The sequence below is a fragment of the Sapajus apella genome, unplaced genomic scaffold (genome assembly GCF_009761245.1).
Source record: "Sapajus apella isolate SASKATOON/1434 unplaced genomic scaffold, GSC_monkey_1.0 scaffold119, whole genome shotgun sequence".
NCBI lineage: Eukaryota > Metazoa > Chordata > Mammalia > Primates > Cebidae > Sapajus > Sapajus apella.
Genome location: NW_022437059.1, coordinates 4,719,394 through 4,740,404, shown reverse-complemented (window position 1 = coordinate 4,740,404; position 21,011 = coordinate 4,719,394). Strand labels below are relative to the sequence as shown.

The following is a 21,011-nucleotide window of genomic DNA, read 5'->3' as shown; positions in this document are numbered from 1 at the left end:
CTTTTTTTCCCACAACGTGGGGAGTAGCAGGTTAATTGAACCTCTACCAGACAGGACAGAATTTGCATGCAGATCAGTTACCTATACTGAATTGTAAAATAACTTCCATGAAAACAGACTCTTTAAAGCAGAAGGAGATACTACATAAGTCCTTCAGATTTCCCATTAGCCGTCACTTCTGGGAAGCCTTTCTGGCATCTCCATGTACGAATGAGTTGCCACTTGTAGGCCGGCATATTTATCACATTATATTGTTTACATCCCTCCTTCCATACAAGATACACAATATCATGGGCTTTCTGAGGCAGATTCTGTGAGTTATTCAAGTCTCTGATTGTTTCTTCAGCGTGAACATCTGCTTCAAAGGAACACAATTTATACCCGGGGGCAAGTGTTTGTCGTAAGGTAAACATATTTCATATTAACAGAGCAGAGCATCCATTTTACTCTAATATCTGGGGAAACACAATTTTACTTTAAAGAAGACTCTGCCTTTCCCTCCACATTCAATGTTTCGTTATTTTATTAATCGTTTTTTTATTTCCAGGCCTGCGAGATTCCATGGGAATACAAAAATGCGCTAGAGCAGTCCGCAACGCTGTAGCCTGCGTGAGGAACAATTGATACGAAGTGGCACTAGGCTGCAGGGGTGCCACTGACACTGGGAGAGGGCTCAGCAAACCCCAGGGTGATAATGAGGTCAGCGGGAGCACCAGAAACCGGCTCACTGGCCTCTTGATCAGTCTCGGCCCAGAGGAAAAGGAAGGGCTTGAGCTTCTGCTTTCATAAATCTGAGGGGCAGGAAATGAAATCCCACTAGCAGTCTGCGGAGTGGACCTGAGTTCCCACTCCCGCTCCCCAAGGGCTAGCCCACGATGCGTTCAAGGCGGACAGTGCCCGGCACCGCTCCCGCACCAGCCCCCGGCCACGCGGTGCCTCAGACCCTGTGCCTCCCCAGCCCGGGTTGCTCCGCCCCGAGGCCACGCCCCGTGACGCGAGGCTCCGCCTCCGCGGCGCCCGCTTCCAAGATGGCGGCAGTGATGCTTGCCCGGCTGCCGGGGTGGCGGTGACGACAGGCAGTAAAAGACTGGGTATGTACACTGGGGACGCGTGGGGGCGGAGGTCTGGGATAAAGGTTCGGGCAGTCGAGAGGGTGAGAAGTTTGAGTAATGCCTGGAGACGAGCCTGAGCAGGGATGGGGTCCCAGGTGGAAGTAAGGACGGGGGCCGGGCGGGCTCACGTTGCAGTGTAGGGCAAAAGCTGGAGACTGAGATGGGATGGGCGTGCTCCGAAAGAGCTGGGTTTGAACCCCCTGTATAGCGCGGACCACGCCCCTCCAGGTGAGCCCTTCCACCCACCCCAACCGTCTCTGCCCCTGCTCTTCCTCTCCCCTTCTCTTCAGCAGTAACCCTCCTCCCAACCCCCAGAACGGGGGAAAGGTAAAAAAAAAAAAGGTAGAGGACGCCACCCACACCTTACTCTCCGCCGAGCTCCGGGGCTGTTTGCTTTCAGCTCCCAGGTGGTCATGGTCTCTGCACCTGAGGAGCTGGCGCCCAGGCACAGGAAGAACGGAAGGAGCCTGTTTCCTCCTTCGCCCTGGGTACTCCTTAGTCCATTCCACGGTCCTGTCATGACCCTGTCGTCACTTGAACGGGTTCTTGGTCTGGGGGAAAACTGTTTCCATTAGCTGTCCTATCCCCACTCCCCAAACAAGTCTGTCCTGTTGGGATGGAGGTACGGGGGTGATTAAGTATCAACCTGACACTGTCATTCCAGAGTAGCACGGGAGAGAGGCAAGGGACCTACCATCTCCTGCTCCTCCTCTTCCTTTCCAACCACTTTGCTTCACTTCCCCTGCTGGGAAACCGGCTTCACCCTGATCCTGGTCTCTGGCGGTGCAGGTGGCTAGTTATCATTTACCACTTCTGTTCCAGCTGGTCCCAGATTTGCTGCTGGAGTGCTAGATGGAGCCTTTCTCTGCCCTCTGTGACATTTCCAATTTTAGATAATGCCTCACATCTCTGTCCCCCCGGGACCCCCTGGAGCCCCCATGATCCCCAAGAAGACAGCTTGAACCTAGGTGAGTCTATCTCTTCCCCTCTAAAATTGGAAGAGGGGTATTCTAGAGACTTCTGAAATGAACATGAGACTTGAATGATGTAAACATTCGTGGGGGTGAGGACTGACAGTAGATGGTAGGAGTGGTTTGGGGGGAGGTAGAAGAGAGTGAAACTTGGGCTGAAGTGACAGGTGGTAGGGCTACTGGTGGTGACATTGTTTTGTTTCCTTGCATGACTGTGCACCTGTGTGCTCCCTTCTGTGACTTTGTTCTCTGCCTCTTTTTCCCCTTTACCCCTGGCACCACCTTCATCCCTACCCACTGACCTCTCTGCTGGCTTGCTCTCTTCCTGCCTACCCCTAGAATTCCCCTTTCCCTTCCTAGATCTCACCCCCAGGATGTTGCGGAGGCTGCTGGAGCGGCCCTGCACGCTGGCCCTGCTTGTGGGCTCCCAGCTGGCTGTCATGATGTACCTGTCATTGGGGGGCTTCCGAAGTCTCAGTGCCCTATTTGGCCGAGATCAGGGGCCAACATTTGACTATTCTCATCCTCGTGATGTCTACAGTAACCTCAGTCACCTACCTGGGGCCCCAGGGGGTCCTCCAGCTCCTCAAGATCTGCCCTACTGTCCAGAACGATCTCCTCTCTTAGGTAAGTGCAGGAGGAGGTTGTGAAAGGAAGGACAAGGTGTGGGAACAGGAGGCTTGGGGACAGGGAGGCATGAAGTGGCAGGAGTGGGACTTAGAAGAGGAGAATGGACTCTGAAGATAGGCTGAGGTTGAGATAGAGTGGACTCTGAATTCGGAGTTTAGATTAGACTGTTGCGTTTCCACTTTTTTTTTTTTTTTTGAGAGCCAGTCTTGCTCTGTCACCCAGGCTGGAGTGCGGTGACGCAATCGCAGCTGACTGCAACCTTTGCCTCCCGGGTTCAGGGAATTCTCCTGCCTCAGCCTCCTGAGTAGCTGCGATTACAGGCAGGCACTGCCACGCCCAGCTAATTTTTGTATTTTTAGTAGAAATGGGGTTTCACTATCTTGGCCAAGCTGGTCTTGAGCTCCTGACCTCGTGTTCCACCTGCCTCGGCCTCCCAAAGTGCTGGGATTACAGGCATGAGTCATCTCACACTTTCTACTGCCTGCCCCTTTATGGGCTTTTCCTGGCCCAGGCTAGAAATTGTTTCCCTTGTAGATGAGCCCTGGTTTAATTAGTTGCAAGTCTTGTTCTCTCCAGCCTTCAACTGTAGCTTCCAACCCTGTGAGACAGGAGAAAGTTATGCAACCCTAAAATGAGAAAAGTAGGCTAGCTAAGGATCCTACACCTTCCAGCCTTTGTAGAGCTGTCCCAATGAAGGGCACTCAAGGCATGTGAGATTTCTGAGTGAGCGCTAAGAACTTAACCCCAGAACCAGACTGCCAGTGCCAGAAGTATTCCCAGACCCTAGTTTGATTCTTTTCTCTTTACCCCTCTGATCCCTCTACTTGCCATTCCTTCCCAACAGTGGGTCCTGTGTCGGTGTCCTTTAGCCCAGTGCCATCACTGGCAGAGATTGTGGAGCGGAATCCCCGGGTAGAACCAGGGGGCCGGTACCGCCCTGCAGGGTGTGAGCCCCGCTCCCGGACAGCCATCATTGTGCCCCATCGTGCCCGGGAGCACCACCTGCGCCTGCTGCTCTACCACCTGCACCCGTTCTTGCAGCGCCAGCAGCTTGCCTATGGCATCTATGTCATCCACCAGGTACCCCCAATCTCCACTTCATTTTTACTTTCTTTCTTCTAAGGACTCCTCAAGCACATGCCATTCCACTCACATCTAATGGGTCCCTGGAATAATTTTAACAAGGCCAGACTGTCGAGTGTGGACAGGCACCTGGCACCGCTCTTCCAAATCTGTCAGTCCCATACCTCTCCTTAATCTGCTTAGGTTGTTCCCACTGTCCTACACTTTTCTGTGATTTTTCCTTTGTTGAATGCTTTGTGCATATTTAGAATTGGACACAATAGGGCTAAAATTCTTGTTCTGTCACTTCTTACATATATGACTCTGAGCAAGAAACTTAACCATCTAACATGAGGAAAGAGCAGAAGATACCTACTACACCACCTGTTCCACACCACACCATTGTTTGTTGCCAGTTGTCAGGATTAAATGCTAGACAGCAGCATCTATGTATCAGGCCCATACCAATACACAAGCTAGATTTGTCAAATGACTAAATGGAAAAATAAAAAGATAGTCTTTCTTTTTCATTCTCCTTTCCCTCCACCCCGCTTTGATTTCCTTCTTTTTACTTTTATTCTTTAGCCCCCTCTTCTCCATGCCACCTACAGACATAGTCTGGTCCCCCTCCATTATCTTCCAGGCTGGAAATGGAACATTTAACAGGGCAAAACTGCTGAATGTTGGGGTGCGAGAGGCCTTGCGTGATGAAGAGTGGGACTGCCTGTTCTTGCACGATGTGGACCTCTTGCCAGAAAATGACCACAATCTGTATGTGTGTGACCCCCGGGGACCCCGCCATGTTGCTGTTGCTATGAACAAGTTTGGATACAGGTAGAGGGCATGGAAGGGTGCTGGGAAACAGGGAAGCCCACTGTCCAGTGGAAGGAGGAGAGCCAAGGGGATTGTGGTTGGGGATGTCTCCCCAGAAGACTTGTGGCATGCAAGAATCTTTCTCTCCCCAGCCTCCCGTACCCCCAGTACTTCGGAGGAGTCTCGGCACTTACTCCTGACCAGTACCTGAAGATGAATGGCTTCCCCAATGAATACTGGGGCTGGGGTGGTGAGGATGATGACATTGCTACCAGGTCAGACTTCCTGCCACCCCCTCCCACCTGAGCTCAGTCTGGATTCCTGTCCTCTAAGACCACCTCTGGCCATAGTCCTTCAACACTAACCTTTAGCTCCCTGGTCTTGCACTGAGCCCATTTATTTCCCTTAGTCTTTTCAGGATACCCAGGTCGGGCTTGCATGCTGCTGCCCATTGTGTCATCCCTCAGTCTCCTATTAGTTTGTTCTTGGGAGAGGACATAAGATCAATAGGAAATGGTATCACTGGATTCCAGAGCTGGAAAGCGGCCCAGAGACAGTTTAGTCTTGCCTTCTGCTAGGGTTCCAGCCAGACCACTTCCTATGGGGTTAGGAGAGAAGGACTCTGCTCCATTGTATCCCAGAGTCACTTTGTAAAAGGCCTGTGCCATTGGCACAGGGCCAACTCATTTTAAGCATGTGAAACACTCTGACCTTCAGCCTCAGCTGGCCCAATTTCATGTCTGTGGTATGAATATTTGGGCTTGGTATGCAGGACCAATTGCCTACCCTCCCCCTGTGTCCTCTGTGATGACATCTCTGCGAATTCTCATCCTCTGTATGTGTGTGAAGCACCCTATGAATTGTAAATGTATATAAATATTCTTCTAGTTACTTCCCAGGCCATCTGCACGCCATGCTTCTGTGTCAGAGGTGGATTTTGTTTCTTTCAAGGTCCTGATTACCTGGTTCTACCCTTTTCTTTTCTTTTTTTGAGACAGAGTTTCGCTCTTGTTGCCCAGGCTGTAGTGCAATGGCGCGATCTCAGCTCACTGCAACCTCTGCTTCCCAGGTTCAAACGATTCTCCTGCCTCAGCCTCCCCAGTATTTGGGATTATAGGCATTTGCCATCATGCCCAGCTAATTTTGTATTTTTAGTAGAGATGGGGTTTCACCATGTTGGTCAGGCTGGTCTCGAACTCCTGACTTCAGGCGATCCGCCCACCTTGGCCTCCAAAGTGCTGAGATTACAGGCGTGAGCCACCATGCCTGGCCTCTTTCTTGCGAGGTTTTTTTTTTTTTTTCCTCCCCTAGAGACAGGGTCTCATTATTTTTCCAGGCTGGTCTTGAACGCCAGGCCTTAAGTGATCCTTCTGCCTCGGCATCCAAAAGTGCTAGAACTACAGGTGTGAGCCACTGCACCTGGCTTACCTTTTTCTTAACATGGGGGATGTGGGAGAATTTGGGGTAGCTCAGTCACTATTCTAAATAGGAATTGCTGAGCTTGGATCTGCAACTCCTAGTCTTTTCTTATCCTTTTGACAGAATGGCCTCTCTCTGTGTCCTTCCTAGACTGCAAGGGCAGCTCCTAGGAGCCATTTAGGAAGCCAGGGGAGGAGGTGCAAACCTACCTTTGCCAACTGTTTAAAGGCTCCAGGGTGACTGGCACTGGGCCCTGAGGACTTGGATACATCCAGCTTTTACATTCTCTTCACCCGTTTCCTTCTTTCTGTTTGACTTCAGCAGCCCTGGGCTCTTTTTTTTTTTTTTTTGGCTTACTGAGCAATAGTTGTTTGCACTCTGGATCCTCCATGATCCCCTCACTTTTCCCATAGGGTGCGCCTGGCTGGGATGAAGATCTCTCGGCCCCCCACATCTGTAGGGCACTATAAGATGGTGAAGCATCGAGGAGATAAGGGCAACGAGGAAAATCCCCACAGGTAGGAAGAAGGAAGGACTGCCTGGTAATTGTTACTGGATCCTCAGGGTTCTGTACCCCTAGCCAGGAAACTCCTAAAAGTCCCTAGATTTCTGGCTCTTCCTTTCTGTGTCTTAGTCTCCAACTTCTAACCCTCAGATTTGACCTCCTGGTCCGTACCCAGAATTCCTGGACGCAAGATGGTATGAACTCACTGACATACCGACTGCTGGCTCGAGAGCTGGGTCCTCTTTATACCAACATCACAGCAGACATTGGGACTGACCCTCGGGGTCCTCGGGCTCCCTCTGGGCCCCGTTACCCACCTGGTTCCTCCCAAGCCTTCCGTCAAGAGATGCTGCAACGCCAGCCCCCAGCCAGGCCTGGGCCTCCACCTACTGCCAACCACACAGCCCTCCGAGGTTCACACTGACTCCTCCTTCCTGCCTACCTTAATCATGAAACCGAACTCACAGGGTTGTATTCTCCCCACCCTCAGCTCCTCACTGTTCTCGGAGGGCTGTGGGGGAACTGAACTCTGGTGCCGTGTTAGGAGCCAGGGGTCTCTCCACACTGCTGGACTGGAGCTGGGCTCCTCTAGACCTAGGGGGCCCCTCTTTCTAGGGTCTCCTGTAGGGCTTATGACTGTGAATCCTTGATGTCATGATTTTATGTGACGATTCCTGGGAGTCCCTGCCCCTAGGGTAGGAGCAGGGCTGGACCCCAAGCCCCTTCCTCTTCATGGAGAGAAGAGTGATCTGGCTTCTCCTGGGACCTCTGTGAATATTTATTCTATTTATGGTTCCTGGGAAGTAGTTTGGTGAAGGAAGCCCCTCCCTGGGCATTTTTTGCCCATGCTGGAATAGCTCCCTCTTCTGGTCCTGGCTCAGGGGGCTGGGATTTTGATATATTTTCTAATAAAGGACTTTGTCTCGCATCTGCTTCTGCTTTCTGCATCCCAGGCACACTTTGCCTCTCTGCTCCCCCCTACATTTTTATGCCTATAGGTGATAGAACAGCCAGACCAAGTCAAGCTCCAGCAACTTTTATTTTCATGAGTGAGAGTTGGAGATCAGCTGTTAGGTTCTGTGCCCATGACACTGACTGCTGCCTGACGCCCACTCTCTATACAGTCATTAACAGCAACCCCCTCATAGGAGGCTCCAGCCAGAGTCAGGGGCAACCTGTGAGCGGCCAAGAATTGCCTAGCTGACTCTGGAAGGAAAGCATGAAAGGAATGTTATAGCTGGGGGCCTGATGCCCTTGGCCCCCCTCAACCCAGCTATTTTCCCAACTTACCTAGTTTTTGCCAGTGACCTAGTGTATACTGGGGGATGCAGTTCTGAGAAGAGAGGATGCAGGGAAAGTTTATTATTGATGCCCCAGGCCTTGGCTGACATACAGTGGCAAATGTTCCCTGTGTTCAAGGCCTTCAACGGAGAGCTGAGAGAAGTTTATCCCAACTTACCTTGTGTAGATGGACCAAGCAGTGACTCGGCAGCTCCTTCAGTCCTAATTGTGTGGCAGCTGCTTCCTGTGCCCGCTGTTGAAACAGCTCCTGAGATAAGACACAGCCACTCGCCTCCAGTGTCTGTAACCATGAACCTCCCAGCATCACCTAGGGAGGGAATATAGCACTGATCAGTCTGGCCTTGCCTATACTAGAGCACAGAGGAGCCCTCTGGAAATGCCACTAGGCAAAGTTTCCTCCTCTCACAGTCACTCTGAGGCCAGGGGGGCTCCCATCCTGCTCAGGGAAAGCAACTGAGTCATACACAATTCCCAGGACGCCTGGATCTTCTGAAGATGGCACCAAGTGTCCAAATCCCTAGAAAGAAGGACATTCATGGGTCAGAAGGAAAGGGCTCTAGCTGAGCCTGTCTCTCCTTTTTTTTGGGGGGGTGGGAGGGAGGAACCGAGTCTTGTTATGTCACCCAGGCTGGAGTACAATGGCACAATCTCAGCTCACTGCAACCTCCACCTCCCAGGTTCAAGCGATTCTCCTGCCTCAGCCTCCCAAGTAGCTGGGATTACAGTTGTGTGCTACCACGCCTGGTTAATTTTTATATTTTTCACAGAGATGGGGTTTCACCATGTTGGCTAGGTTGGTCTCAAACTCCTGACCTCATGATCCAGCCACCTTGGCCTCCCAAAGTGCTGGGATTACAGGTGTGAGCCACTGCACTCAGCCTCTCCTTCCCTTCTTTATCATACCTGGACAGGCAGATGAGCTCCTTGGTACTGCAGATTTACTACAGCTACAGACACAGCAGTGATGGCACTCAGGGCACGAGCCAGAGGTGCAGTCTCAGCAGGCAGCAGCTTGCTGAGCACTAGAGGTAAGGCAGAGGCCTGATTCAGGAGGCATTCCCACTACAGTTGTCAGTCCTCTTTGGGATTAGACTCCCATAGAGATAATCAGTTCAGGAGCATGGTGTGGTCCTGCTGGCCCAAGAAGGTACAGCTTTTGCCTCTCACTGGTAGGGGTGGGGGAAGGGGAAGGTGGCTATCCCATTACCTGAAGCTGGAATGGCACTAATAACATGGTCAGCCTCCAGACTGCTGTCCCCTAGAGATACCTGAGAGAATGAAAACATTTGAGAGACCCAGAAAATGAGAATTTGATGAGTGAAAAGAGACTTCTGATGCCTCACTCTCAGTTTCCCAGGCACCCATGTGGCCAGGAAGACTGCATACTGACCCAAGATGAAGAGACTGGGTGACTGTATAGACTTCACAAGAATCACTCCTCTGTGTACTCCAGGAAGTGGAACAGACAGGCCAGTGTGGCTGTTCCGAAATGTTCAGTAAAGCTGGGTTCTTTTTTTTTTTTGAGACGGACTTTCACTCTTGTTGCCCAGGCTGTAGTGCAATGGCATGATCTTGGCTCACCACAACCTCTGCCTCCTGGGTTCAAGCAATTCTCCTGTCTCAGCCTCCTGAGTTGCTGGGATTACAGGCATGTGCTACCATACCCGGCTAATTTTTTTGTATTTTTAGTAGAGACGGGGTTTCTCCATGTTGGTCAGGCTGGTCTCAAACTCCTGACCTCAGGTGATCTGCATGCCTCGGCTTCCCAAAGTGCTGGGATTACAGGCGTTAGCCAGCATGCCCAGCAAAGCTGGGTTCTTTCCCCTAACTCTAAGCCACTTATAAGTACTACTTCTATCTACAGACTTGCATAGGGTCTTTGAGGAAGAGTCACACAAATAGGATCTAGGATTCTGGGGCAGCCCATGTCTAAGTAGCTTCTAAGGCACAAAAACAATGAGGAATTCCAGTCCTATTGGCCCTGGCCTAGTTAAACAACTCGGATAAAGATGACAGGTTAATTACACTCCAGGGGTTCCCCTACCTTCCAGTGCCCTTCTGCCTGGATGCTGAGCCCACAGACTGGTTGGCCTCTGAGAACAGTGACCCCCCTACTAGTCAGGTGGGTTTCAAGGGCCTGAGGCAACATCTCTAGACCTCCACGAAGTGACCACTGGCTCCAGCGCTCAGCCGAGGCCTGGCGAATAAGTGCTGAGTCTGGCTGTGGGGTCCGCCCTGCAGAGGAAGCAAAGAAGTATCATCGAGGGGCTGGGCACGGTGGCTCATGCCTGTAATCCCAGCACTTTGGGAGGCCTAGGCAGGCGAATCATGAGGTCAGGAGTTTGAGATAAGCCTGGCCAACATGGTGAAACCCTGTCTCTACTAAAAATGCAAAAAATTAGCTGAGGGTAGTGGTGGGTGCCTGTAATCCCAGCTACTTGGGAGGCTGAGGCAGGAGAATCGATTGAACCTGGGAGGCAGAGGTGTCAGTGTGCCAAGATGGTGCCACTGCACTCCAGCCCAGGTGACAGAGTGAGACTCAGCTGCAAACAAACAAAAAAGGATCATCGAGGCTGGATGTGGTGGCTCACACCTGTAATCCCAGCACTTTAGGAGGCCGTGGCAGGTGGATCACTTGAAGTCAGGAGTTCGAGACCAGCCTGGCCAACATAGTGAAACTCCTTCTCTACAAAAGAAATACAAAGATTAGCCGGGCATGGTGGCACATGTTTGTACTTAAAAATTAGCTGAGGGTAGTGGTGGGTGCCTGTAATCCCAGCTACTTAAGAGGCTGAGGCAGGAGAATTGCCTGAACCTGGGAGGCAGAGGTTGCAGTGAGCCGATCTGAGATTGCACTGCTGCACTCCAGCCTGGGAGGCAGAGCAAGACTCCGTCAAAAAAAAAAAAAAAAAAAAAAAAAAAAAAAAAAAAAATCATTGAATAGCACCCCTTGTCCCCCGTCCCTCACTTTGGCAGTCCTTAATATCTTCACCCTTTGAACCAATCCCCCTCACCTGGCCCCAGCAGTAGGCCCAGTAATACAGAACGATGGGTTTGCTCAGCTTGGAAGAGACTGGGAAAGCAGGACCTGATGCTGAGCTCACGGCTATTGCCTGCAAACACTCCACGGCAGAGACTGTCCATGGCTAGAGACGCCACCTTGAGGGTGAGACTGGGACTGAGGAGCCAAAGAATAATCTGCACTGACTCATTTCCACAGCCCCTATTTGGTAGGGAATGGGGGTGGGATAGGGTTTGGGTTGGGGAACATTCACACTATGACAGAAGGATGGAAGTGAAGGCCTTCACTCCCAATAATGAGTTTTGGGAAGCATGAGGGGGTGGGGTATGAAGAGAAGAGGGCATCCCCAAGTGATACAGAAGAGCCCCTAGGTGGTAGGTTCGAATAGAGAGCTCTGAAGCTGGTTTAGGAGGGAAGAGGTTTGGGGCCTCTGAGCAGGTGTCACCTCAGGTCCAAGGCGGCGCTGGGCAAAACTGTGCACAGTCTCATCAGGCTCTTTGCCCCGGGGCTTGGTCAGCTCCCTCAGTCCAGCCCAAAACAGAGGTTTGGTAAACGGCGGTGAAGGGCGGAGTAGCCCCCTGCATGGGGAAAGGCATAGTGAGGGGGAGGCTCCTGACATACCTCCCCAGCTCCAGGAGCTAGGGTCATTTTCACTCATTTGGCTCCCTTTTGCTGGGAAGGTTGACAGGAAGATAAAGAAATATATGGGAGGCATATGAGGATGAGGGCATAGCAAAAGGGGGTACAGTAAGGAGGTGTTGGTGTTACCTGAGGCCAGTGGGTAGGGCATGTAGGGCACCGCCCACGTAGAGGAACCTGTTCTGGGCAGCTGGGTGATCTCCCCGGACAGGCAGCACTTCTGAATCCAAGCCAAGCTCAGAAACCTGCTCTCCACATGCCCTCAGAAGAGGAGAAACTAAGGGAAGGTCTGACCCACCAAACATACTTCCTCTCCTAAACTCTATTCCCCAGTGAAAGCCCCTCCACAGCCTCTCCTAGACACCCACAAGCCTCTCACCAGGAGCAAGGTCCGAGCCCCTAGGGCTCCCGCTGGCCTAATTCCCCGAGGTCCAAGCTCAAAAATAGCGCCATTCGGCCCTCGAACGGAGCGAATCCAGCCTCCCAGACGCTCACTACCCTCCACCAGGACCACCTGGCGACAAGAGAGAGAGACACTGCAGCACCTCCTGTAGCCGCCGGTGAGAGGTCACGAGGGAGGGGAAGAGGCACATTCGGCGGGCCAGGATCCATCTAGCTTTTGATGGAAATGGGAAAAGGGCATTAAATGAAGCTCCCTCTGGCACAAGTGGAACACTCACCTTAGGGGGACAGGGGGCCCGGCTCAGGTGGTAACTGGCGGCCAAGCCGCTGATGCCTCCGCCCAGCACGACCACGGTCCGGCCCATGGGGAAACCTAGGGGAAAGGGGGCGATATGGACAGGCAGACCGGGGGTATCCTGCGCTCCAGAAGCCCCGCCGATTTTGAGTTCTACCCCCGGCCACTCATTGCTTTAGGGGAAACTATGCGTGCACGGATGGGCTGGTGGAACACTGAGGTCCCCGTCCAGGGGCCAGGACTCACCCACAAGAGGTAGGGATGAGAGAAAATGAGGGAGGAGGTCGAGGTCCTAAGACCGTACCCCGCCGGCGCTCCGCTGGGTGCAGATAAGGGCCACACCCTAGCTATCTGCCCTCGCAGGACTCCGGCGGCGGGCAGCACGCCTGAGTTCTGATGCGCTCTGCTTCCCACGCCTAGGTAGGCCAACAAGTGCTTCTAATCCGCTACTCCCACCCCCAACCCTTTCGGTCTCTCCGACTTTCCGTCCACTCTATTCTCGCGGCACACGCCTGACCCTATCACTCCTACTTCTGGATTGGCGAGCGCTGGAAGGCCCCGGATCACGTTCACCAATGAAATCACTGAACTGGCAGAGGCGGAGCGACGGCCGCTGGAAGAGTCGGAGGTTAACGGCGTCAGCGCCAAGGTGGAAGTGAGCGGCCGTACCCGGCACTGCCGTCCCTAGGGCCGCTGCGGCGAGCGCTGGGGAGTTAGCATTCCCTAGCACAAGCTTCGTACGCCCAGCTAGGGTGACAACCCTGGAGGGAAGGCTCCAGAAGCTTGGTTCTAGGGAGAGTAGATAGGGACACGAGACCGGTCCACGGGGAGGCGGTTCCATAAACAGCTCCTTGATGTTAGCAACAGACTGGGCCTGCGGGAGCTAGGGCCGCCCGGCAACGTACCGTGTTTGTCAACAGCGTCAGCCCCCATCGCCCACCAAACCCGTCGCCCCAGAGCTTGCACTCTAGTTCAGGCCTCCCCGCAGCCTCACTCAAGTGTGCCTTCCCTCTTTTCCTCCCAGTACTTAACCTTCACTGCTGGGGCGCACAGGTCCGGGTCCAGCACCATCCCCGAAACCTTCCCCCTCGGCTCTAAGAGCGCCCCCACCTGTTACAGAGGGAACTGGGTCCCAGGAAGGCTCCAATTTAGCCCAGTCCTGTTTCACCCCCTAAGCAAAAATACAAATAAGCACATCATTTTTTTCTTAATAAATTTATTCACAAAAAGTGAAATTGCAGAGGGTCTGGGGGCTGTACATGGGCAAGGGCTTGGTGAGCTCTGTACATGGGGCTGGGAGACAAGGGAGCCTCCAGGTGGAAGGGTACTTTTTAATAAAAAAAATAATGGAGCTACGACCACCCCCTCCCCCCTCCCCGATTAAAAAGACACAAAAATAGACGTCTCTGAGGTAAATGGGGAGCCTGGGGCTTAAGGGTGTTCAAAGGGCTTCACAGGTGCCAGGGCTTAGATAGGGCATCACAGGCACCGGGGTGGCTCCTGCATCAGTTGGTAGAACAGCACGTAGCCCTCGCTGGACGCCACCTGGTTTTCACTGACGGGGGAGACACTAGGAAAAAGGAGATCGGGAACAGGTTGTGGCCATTTCGGTTTACCCCCTCCTCCCTGCATCAGAGCATCCAAGAAGAGATCAGGCAAGACCTCCACCTCTCCTTTCACCTGGCACTCTGCTCTCCTTCACAGAAGGGGAGAGAGTCAGGGCTGCAGTGGGAATGGGGCAGGATGTAAATAGGAGGCTCTTCTCACCGAGAGTCATTGTAGACATGCCAACCAGTCTGGCACCGGCACAGGGCTGTGTAGTGGCCATAGTGGACGCTGCCTGAGTGGTTGCAAAGGGCATACAGCTGGTATACAGGACTTCCTGCGAGGTTGGAGATGATCAAGTTCTAAAATCAGAGCTGTGCCCCCACTCCTTCAGCTCCTTAGAACCTTCCCCACCAGACTCACCGGCTTTGTCACTGGCAAAGTCCCCTAGGCTCAGTCGCTGCAGCGGAAAGTCTACACCTACTGAACTTTTCTTGATGGAGCCTCGGGAGGCAGAAAATCGATTCAGATCTAAGCCCTGGTTAAGGAGCATTTGGGAGGCAGAGGGCCTCTGAGGGGGACTTCTGTCCTGAAGGCTGTTCTTTCCCCCTCCCAACACACGCGCAGAGTGGCTTGTGGAAAGGTGGGTGGCAGCCTTTTCCTAAGGAAAATTCAATTCTCTGGAAACATGGAGATGTGAGGAAAGAGAATGTATGGGAGGTACCCCAAGAGAAGAAAGAATCTGAAGATTAGGATATGGAGCACGAGGATCCGGGGGAATCTTTGTACTGTCAACTTTTTGGTACTTCGAGTTTTCTGCCGACATCGGTCACACACCTGAATAAATGGCAAACAGTGTTAGGTTAATGTGCTCCTAACCTCAATTGGCTTTTCTGACACCCCTATCCACAAACAAACTTAGTGTGCTCCCAATTACAGCTGGATCCTCTTGGCATCTCGCCTTTGCCCCAGGAGTACTAGAACGCGTCTGAGACTCCTACATAAACCCAGATACATAAATATGATTCCCCATTCTAAGGCATCATGCAATCCCTTTTATCCACATGAAGTCCCCCCAGGTCTCCCACCCTTACTATAACCCTTGTGAACCTCCACATACTGGGGCATTCTCCGACTCTAGCTCTTCTTCCTTGGTGAAAAGGCTGAAACAATCCCGCAGAGACACCTTGCCCCCAGCAAATCCTTTCTGGGGGAAAAGGGGAAGAAAGGGTCAACATGTTCTGAATTTCCTTTTCCAACTCTTCTCAATCAATCCAGGCTTCAGTTCTGCTCCAGAGACCCACAGGGTTCCCTCCCACATTTTGGAGGTGTGTAGGCTTGGGTCACAGAGCCCTTGTCCTATCCACCCTGGAATCCTCTGGAATCCCACCTTGGGGATGGGCAGGGACAGGTCACAAAAAACCTCGAAGGTCGTGGAGCGATACCCACAGGCCTGGCACTTGAGACAACTTTTCAACTGGCCCACAAACAGGTCTAGACAGAAGCACAAGGACAGGAGAAAAAGTCATTGTTGGATGCCATGAGATGATTTCTTGATTTCCATCTCTTCCTGCCCCTTTGCCTGACCCTTCCTTTCCCACTACCAACACTCTAACCAACTCTTCACACAACTTCACATTTGCATCATCCAGTCTTGTTCCCATACCCCTTGATAGTATCGATTTCCTCCCCCCAAGCCTGTACCACCTCACACACTGATATTCCCTCATTGCTTTGCCCCGTTCCATACCCACAATCTTGCTGTCCTCTCGCTCCAGGTAACGCTTCCACATTAGGTTGGCTCGGTCATCATCACTACCACAGATCAAGGGAAGTGGGAAGGACCCGTGAGACAATGGGAACACTGGGCACCCCCAACGCCCACCAAAACGACCCACAAAGCCCTATACCCCACCCATACCCCTGCTCCCTCCCTAAATTTCAAGGAAAAGTCAAAGAAATAATGCCTCAGGGAACTTTCTAGGGAAATCCAAGGTGAGAGGAAAAGGAAGGAATGTACACAAGGGAAGAATATGCTGTCTTCCTCTACTGGTAAATTAATTATCCCCTTCTCCTTCGATTTGGTGACATCCCTAGCATGATCTTCTGCCTCCATTGCTCCCCATAGACTCCCCCTCTTCCTTCCTTCCATTTCTTAGAAGAGTTACTCACACTATATTCTGTACTAAAGGGTTTCCCTGGACCCTACATCTTCAATCTTCACTAGTTCAGTTCTATGAAGTGTGAATGCTGCTGATAAACTACTGGGGAGAGGAGGTAGGGGGAGCGACCCTTACCTTAAGTCAGGTTCTTCCAGCAGAGCCCCTCCTCGGCGGGGTGGAGAGGGAGCTGGACCGCTGGCAAGGATTGGTGGAGCCCGTCGGCCTCGGCGGTTGATTTCAAGGTGAAGCCGCTCCATGAGGAGCTTCAGGAACTCTTGGGCATCCTGCTGGCTACAGCCAGGTAAAGAGTATGGGCAACTGACCACCCTCCTAGTCCACAGACACTATTCCCTGCCCAGATATCAGTCCCCACCTCCTGGATAAAGAACACCACAAGGCTCAGAACAGTGCTGCCAAGGCCCTTGCTTGGCCCTACCCCTAGACACGGCCAGAGAGAAACGCCATAGCCTCCAGCTCTCCCACCTGTATCCAGAGAAGGAGGGAACATATTTCTGGAAGACAGCTCGGAATCGAGTAGGATTCACAGCTTCGCAGGAGTCAGGGTGCCAGAGGGCACCGATCACATCTGCAAAGGCTGTTGGGATATGAGTGGGGAAGGGAAACAAAGGTTAGTGTCTGGAAGAGGCAAGCAACAGGTGGCTAAGAGGGCAAAAACAACCTTCAGGAAAGTAGGCAGTGGGAAAAGTAGATACAACTGCCAGATTTAAGGGTTGAGGGCCACCAGCACTGGCAGATGGACCTGCAAGTGGCTATGGAAAAAGGGACTTGAACAGAGGGAGCAGGAATTGTTGTCCCACCTTCAGTAAGCTCTTGGGCTCGGCCTCCTCCAGGCACCTCTTGCCGGAAGTCCCTTCTCAGACAGAAGTCCCGAAGAGGTCGAGTGCTGCTCAGACATTGCAGCACAGCATTCAGGAAGCACTGGGGAGCAGCAGGGACACTGCTGTTGTCTCTCCAGACCATTGCCCAGAAAGCCTTAAAAGAGCTTCAGAGCTTTCCTTCCACATGCCTTCCCCAAGCTTGCGGGTTTTCCCCAGCCCCAGCACCATTTCACATTCCTTTTAGAGAGGAAAAAGAGAATGGCCCTCACCGTGTTTCCCAGGTTTCGAAGGCCAACATGACCAGAGCCCAGAAGCAGTGTGTGATGAGCCTGGAAGGTCAGAGTACAATCGGCAAGTTCCTATATATCCTAGCTGGCACTTCATCCTTTCAACAGCATGCTGCCCACTGCCTCCCTCATCCCATGCATGTTTCATCCCCAAACTCTACCCTATTCCCCTCACTAGGTATTCTAGTCTCCCTACCTCACTGGTCACGAGCAGTAAGCCCATCACAGCTGAATGTACCACGGACTCAGCCATGGCTGTCCCACCTGTTGCCCACTTACTCCTCTGCTCAGCTAGCCGTCGCTGCAGCTCCTGGGGCAACTCCCCAAGGACTGGCATGGTTGCCCAGCTGCTCACCACTCCCACCTTTCTGCCCCCAAAACCCCCTCCTGCCCCCGTGGCCCCTTCTCAAAGACCCTTCTCCTGCTGACTCCAATTGCAATCAGCCTAGCTTACTTAGCTCAGAAAATGTGCAACCACATTTGCTAAGATGTTCTGAGCCTGCCTCTCTTTAGCTCCAGAGATTAATTAGGCCCAGGCAGAGTCCCAGCAGAGAAGGTGCAGCAAGAGAAAGGAAGGACTTGGGGACCTAAAGAAGAATTCTAAATAGTTGGGCTAATTCCCTGGGGACCGAAACAGCATACCATGCTGGGGAGTCACCAACAACCCAGAAAAGGGTCTGGGAGGCTCAAGGGTATGAGAAAGGAACTTGAAGGAAATGGGTGACAGGAAAGGCAGAGGATGGCAGAAAAGCATAGAGGAACATGGGCATGAAGGCCACGTGCGCTGTCAAGTCCTCACCATCTTGTCATCAGAGTAGAAAGGCTCAGAGGACCGGGCGGATATCATGTGGAAGGAGCCATGGGAAGCAGGGGGCTCTGTCTGTATGCTGAACAGGGTTGGGGGTCCAGGAAAGCCCCCTAGGCGGCGGAGAGAAGTGCTACGTCTCAAAGTGGGTGGCTCAGGCCGGAGGGCCAAGCGGCTCAGTGCAGCCCCAAGCTCTCCGGTGCCACGGTGCCCTCCCAAGGCAATCCCCATTGGACGCAAGTCCCCACTGCTCACAGACTTGGAACGGGTTAAGTTGGTCCGAGATGGGAGAGGCAAAGCCACAGTTGGGGGTGGTGAGCCAGGCAGGGGAACCCCATGATCTGCTCGAAGGGGGCCCCTGGGACGAGGGCCTGAGGTACGTCCCCATCCCAGCTCCAGTTTCTTGAGCCGTTCATCAGGGGGACCTGGCCGGGGAGGCAGAGGTCGTAACATGGGGTTTGGCCCAGAGGCTGGGTTTCTGCGCTCCTTGCTGCGGGCCCTGGGGGCAAATGGTAGCTTGGATCCCACTCGAGGCTGGATATTAACAGGTGGCTCTCGGGTCCGGCCCAGGCGGTGCTCAGAGGCCTGGGGCATTGTGGACACCACAGGCTGGACCTGGGAGGAGAAGAGAGTGTCAGCATTTGAACATGGGGGGAAACAGCAACCCAGGCTACTGTACTGCACCCTGCCACACTAATTTTCCCTTATTGCTTTGCACCATTCCATACCCAGTATCTTGCTGTCCTCTCACTTTCCACATTAGATTTGCTCAGTCATCACCACTACACATCAACAAAAGTGGGGAGCAGTATATGCACTAAGGGCAGGAACCAGGTCTACTGAATCAGCCATCATATCCCCAATACCTGGCATTGTGTTTGGTATAAATACTTAGTATCTATGGAGTAAACGAATGAATGAAAGATAGCAGCCCATGGCTTTGACCCTTTCTATACTCCCGTCCCCTGCCTGCAGAATACAGCTTTACTGAAAACCCAGTGATAACTTCTATCTGGGCTCTAACATAACATGGGACCCCATACCTGGCTAATAAAGTAGGATGTGCCTTGGGTCACTTAAGACCTCCAACCAAATGATAGTGCAGATGCAAGAATAACAGCCCAAAAGACAGCCCTCCATCCTCAAATCCCTGCCCCTTTGGGCTGCTAAATGAAGCAGACTAAATGGGTGACTTACGATCCATTCCCTCCCCCACCTCCGACCTCCGACATGGTGTCGAGGTTCAGGGGGCAGTATCGGGGTTGGAGGACGAACAACTCCTAGACCCTTAATCTCTGCACCTCTCCCACCACAGCAGGGCTTTAGCCGGGTCCGCCCCCCTCGAGGGCAGAAAGGCCGAGGCCGCTGATTGGCTACGGAAACCGGCGGTGTATTCCCTGAGGTCCAGGGATGCTGTCCCTCCAGCCCAGTTCTCCCGGGTCCCACCGGGCCCCACGCGCCTTTGTGGAGAGTGTCCTCTCGGGTCTGGAGCAGTCTTCCCTCTGCGCCCCCCCCACACCCCGCCATGCCATAACGCTCCGGCCCGTACCTGTCCCCCGGTGAGGCGGCGGGAGAGGCCAGCCGGGGCCAGGCGCAGCTCAGGGCCACCCCCTACTACCCCCGTGCAGCCCCCCCGTGGGCCCGGCTGCAGCTTTAGCCGCAGCCGTTGCCCAGATCGCTCCCGCCGCAGGGGCCGCCGCCATCTTTGTTGGTCCCGCCCGGCCAGCAGCCACCGGCTTCACCGTCTCTCAAAGCGCCTGCGCATCCATACTCGAACTCCTCCCACCCAGTCCCTTGGCGCTTGCGTGAACCCGCCCCCAAGACTCCCCGATCGACACCATGGAAACGCGGCCAAGTTTAGGGCCGCTAGTTCTCAACCCTGTCCAGAGTGGGCTTTAATCCATGACTCCAAAGCAAGTCCCTGAGATATAGGGTGCCGTCGCCCCATCCTATAGGCCATAGGGATGGAGATCTGACAGTCGTAGTATGGCCACGAGGGTTACAGCACAGATCCTTCCCAGACAGCAGGGGTGCAAGTGTGGCAAGCTGCAGGCCTGGATCCAGCCCGCAGACCAGTGGAGAAGCATTACCACTTCACAGAGGGATGGGAAGATCCCTGGAGGGCGAGAAGTGCTGCTGGCCCTGCAAAACCATTTCTTGCAGGCTAACACAGGGATCACCACTAAAGCACAATGGTAGATCTGAGCAGCAGGGAGAACAGTCAACATTTCATTCCCCACTCCTGACCAGAGCATCCTCTACTTTCGACTCCCTCTCAACCCAACCCAGCATAACTGTTCATGTGTCTCAGGTTTTAGCCCACTTGCCCTCTCTTAACAGCTCCGAATGAGAACCACAGGCTACCAGAGGAAGCAGCTTTTATTGATGAGTTATCTCCAGAAACCAGAAAGACTATGTACTCACTTTCAGTTACTCCCCATGCCTCCAGGATCGCATGTTGCTCCACCTGGGGCGGATATAAATTGCCTCTAGATTTTCCAAAGCCCAGTCTTTCCCTTCCCTGTGCAGCCTTAGAAACTAAGTAGCGATACTGTTTGGTGTTTGCTTCTCCCCAGCAATGCCTGCTGCAGCTACTTAGTAACAACTAGAGGTGGAGGGTGTTCAGGGAAGCAGTTGCGTGAGTTAAGTGTGATGCATAGGAAAACAGGATCATAACCTATAAAAGGTCCCTCTGCCCTGCCTCAGTGGCTTGATCCTTCATTAGTTGCATTTCTCTTTGTGTTGGATGACGCCCTTCTGAATCAGATCAGGGATTTCCACTGCCAGCCATGGACCCAGCTGCAATACAAGGAAAATCGTGTGAGATTACAACCGGTCAGTGCTTCTTGTTCCATTAGAAACTCCCTCCTGGAGACATGCTTAAGGGACGACACTGTTGCTCCTTTTACTCTTAGCTGCTTTTCCTGTACTGCTCAGGGCCTAACCCCTCTTCTTCCTCTTATACCAAACACAAAACTTACCCCCAGAGCCATGAGATGAGCTAGTCCAAATTTGGGCACGTTCCTGGCCCACAAAGGTTTGAAGTGATCCGTCAGGCATATTTTTCCACCCCTATGAGAGGGACACATCGTAGGAATAAGCACAGGGACTGCAATTTCTGGGGCAGTAGTAGGGTATGTGATAGGAATGTCACACTCGACTTCAAACTCGTATTTCGAGAGGTCATGGATACACCGGCAT

The 21,011-nt window shown here is 52.9% G+C and overlaps 4 protein-coding genes across 13 annotated transcripts in view; 1 reads left to right on the top strand and 3 right to left on the bottom strand.

The window, feature by feature from the left end:
• The first annotated feature begins 507 nt into the window (after nt 1-507).
• Nucleotides 508-7,440, top strand: B4GALT3 (beta-1,4-galactosyltransferase 3). 2 transcript variants are annotated; one of them, XM_032260912.1, is made up of 8 exons: nt 508-1,091; nt 1,935-2,080; nt 2,423-2,710; nt 3,558-3,793; nt 4,419-4,609; nt 4,741-4,863; nt 6,421-6,525; nt 6,663-7,440. In XM_032260912.1, the coding sequence occupies exons 3-8, from the start codon at nt 2,458-2,460 to the stop codon at nt 6,934-6,936; spliced, it is 1,182 nt and encodes a 393-aa protein (XP_032116803.1). In that variant the 5' UTR covers nt 508-1,091; nt 1,935-2,080; nt 2,423-2,457; the 3' UTR covers nt 6,937-7,440. The 2 variants fall into 2 exon arrangements, with proteins under 2 accessions (XP_032116803.1, XP_032116804.1); XM_032260913.1 differs by having other exon boundaries at nt 548-1,091; nt 2,006-2,080.
• Nucleotides 7,441-7,532: 92 nt separating this feature from the next.
• On the bottom strand, nt 7,533-13,269 carry PPOX (protoporphyrinogen oxidase). Of its 8 annotated transcripts, none has more exons than XM_032260901.1 (13): nt 13,205-13,269; nt 12,156-12,250; nt 11,855-11,989; nt 11,605-11,720; nt 11,282-11,414; nt 10,829-10,973; nt 9,859-10,049; nt 9,022-9,082; nt 8,718-8,836; nt 8,221-8,331; nt 7,972-8,121; nt 7,803-7,845; nt 7,533-7,718 (listed from the first exon to the last, which is right to left on the bottom strand). In XM_032260901.1, exons 2-13 carry the CDS (start codon nt 12,240-12,242, stop codon nt 7,576-7,578), a joined length of 1,434 nt encoding a protein of 477 aa, XP_032116792.1. In that variant the 5' UTR covers nt 12,243-12,250; nt 13,205-13,269; the 3' UTR covers nt 7,533-7,575. The 8 variants fall into 8 exon arrangements, with proteins under 8 accessions (XP_032116792.1, XP_032116796.1, XP_032116795.1 ...); XM_032260905.1 differs by lacking the exon at nt 13,205-13,269 and adding an exon at nt 12,419-12,757 and having other exon boundaries at nt 10,829-10,992; nt 11,605-11,752; XM_032260904.1 differs by lacking the exon at nt 13,205-13,269 and adding an exon at nt 12,419-12,757 and having other exon boundaries at nt 10,829-10,992.
• A 99-nt stretch (nt 13,270-13,368) lies between these two features.
• On the bottom strand, nt 13,369-19,573 carry USP21 (ubiquitin specific peptidase 21). The gene is made up of 13 exons (XM_032260899.1): nt 19,360-19,573; nt 17,805-18,425; nt 16,988-17,047; nt 16,698-16,818; nt 16,363-16,474; nt 16,015-16,170; nt 15,468-15,532; nt 15,108-15,211; nt 14,838-14,924; nt 14,476-14,554; nt 14,141-14,248; nt 13,940-14,054; nt 13,369-13,742 (listed from the first exon to the last, which is right to left on the bottom strand). Exons 2-13 carry the CDS (start codon nt 18,402-18,404, stop codon nt 13,652-13,654), a joined length of 1,698 nt encoding a protein of 565 aa, XP_032116790.1. The 5' UTR covers nt 18,405-18,425; nt 19,360-19,573; the 3' UTR covers nt 13,369-13,651.
• A 598-nt stretch (nt 19,574-20,171) lies between these two features.
• The window catches only part of UFC1 (ubiquitin-fold modifier conjugating enzyme 1), a 25,086-nt gene continuing 24,246 nt past the window's right edge, over nt 20,172-21,011 (bottom strand). For both annotated transcript variants that reach the window (XM_032260946.1, XM_032260945.1), the window contains exons 6-7: nt 20,792-20,882; nt 20,172-20,609 (exon numbers count right to left, since the gene is read on the bottom strand). In XM_032260946.1, coding sequence (XP_032116837.1) covers nt 20,532-20,609; nt 20,792-20,882 — 169 coding nt within the window. In that variant the 3' untranslated portion in view covers nt 20,172-20,531. The remainder of the gene's footprint in view (nt 20,610-20,791; nt 20,883-21,011) is intronic.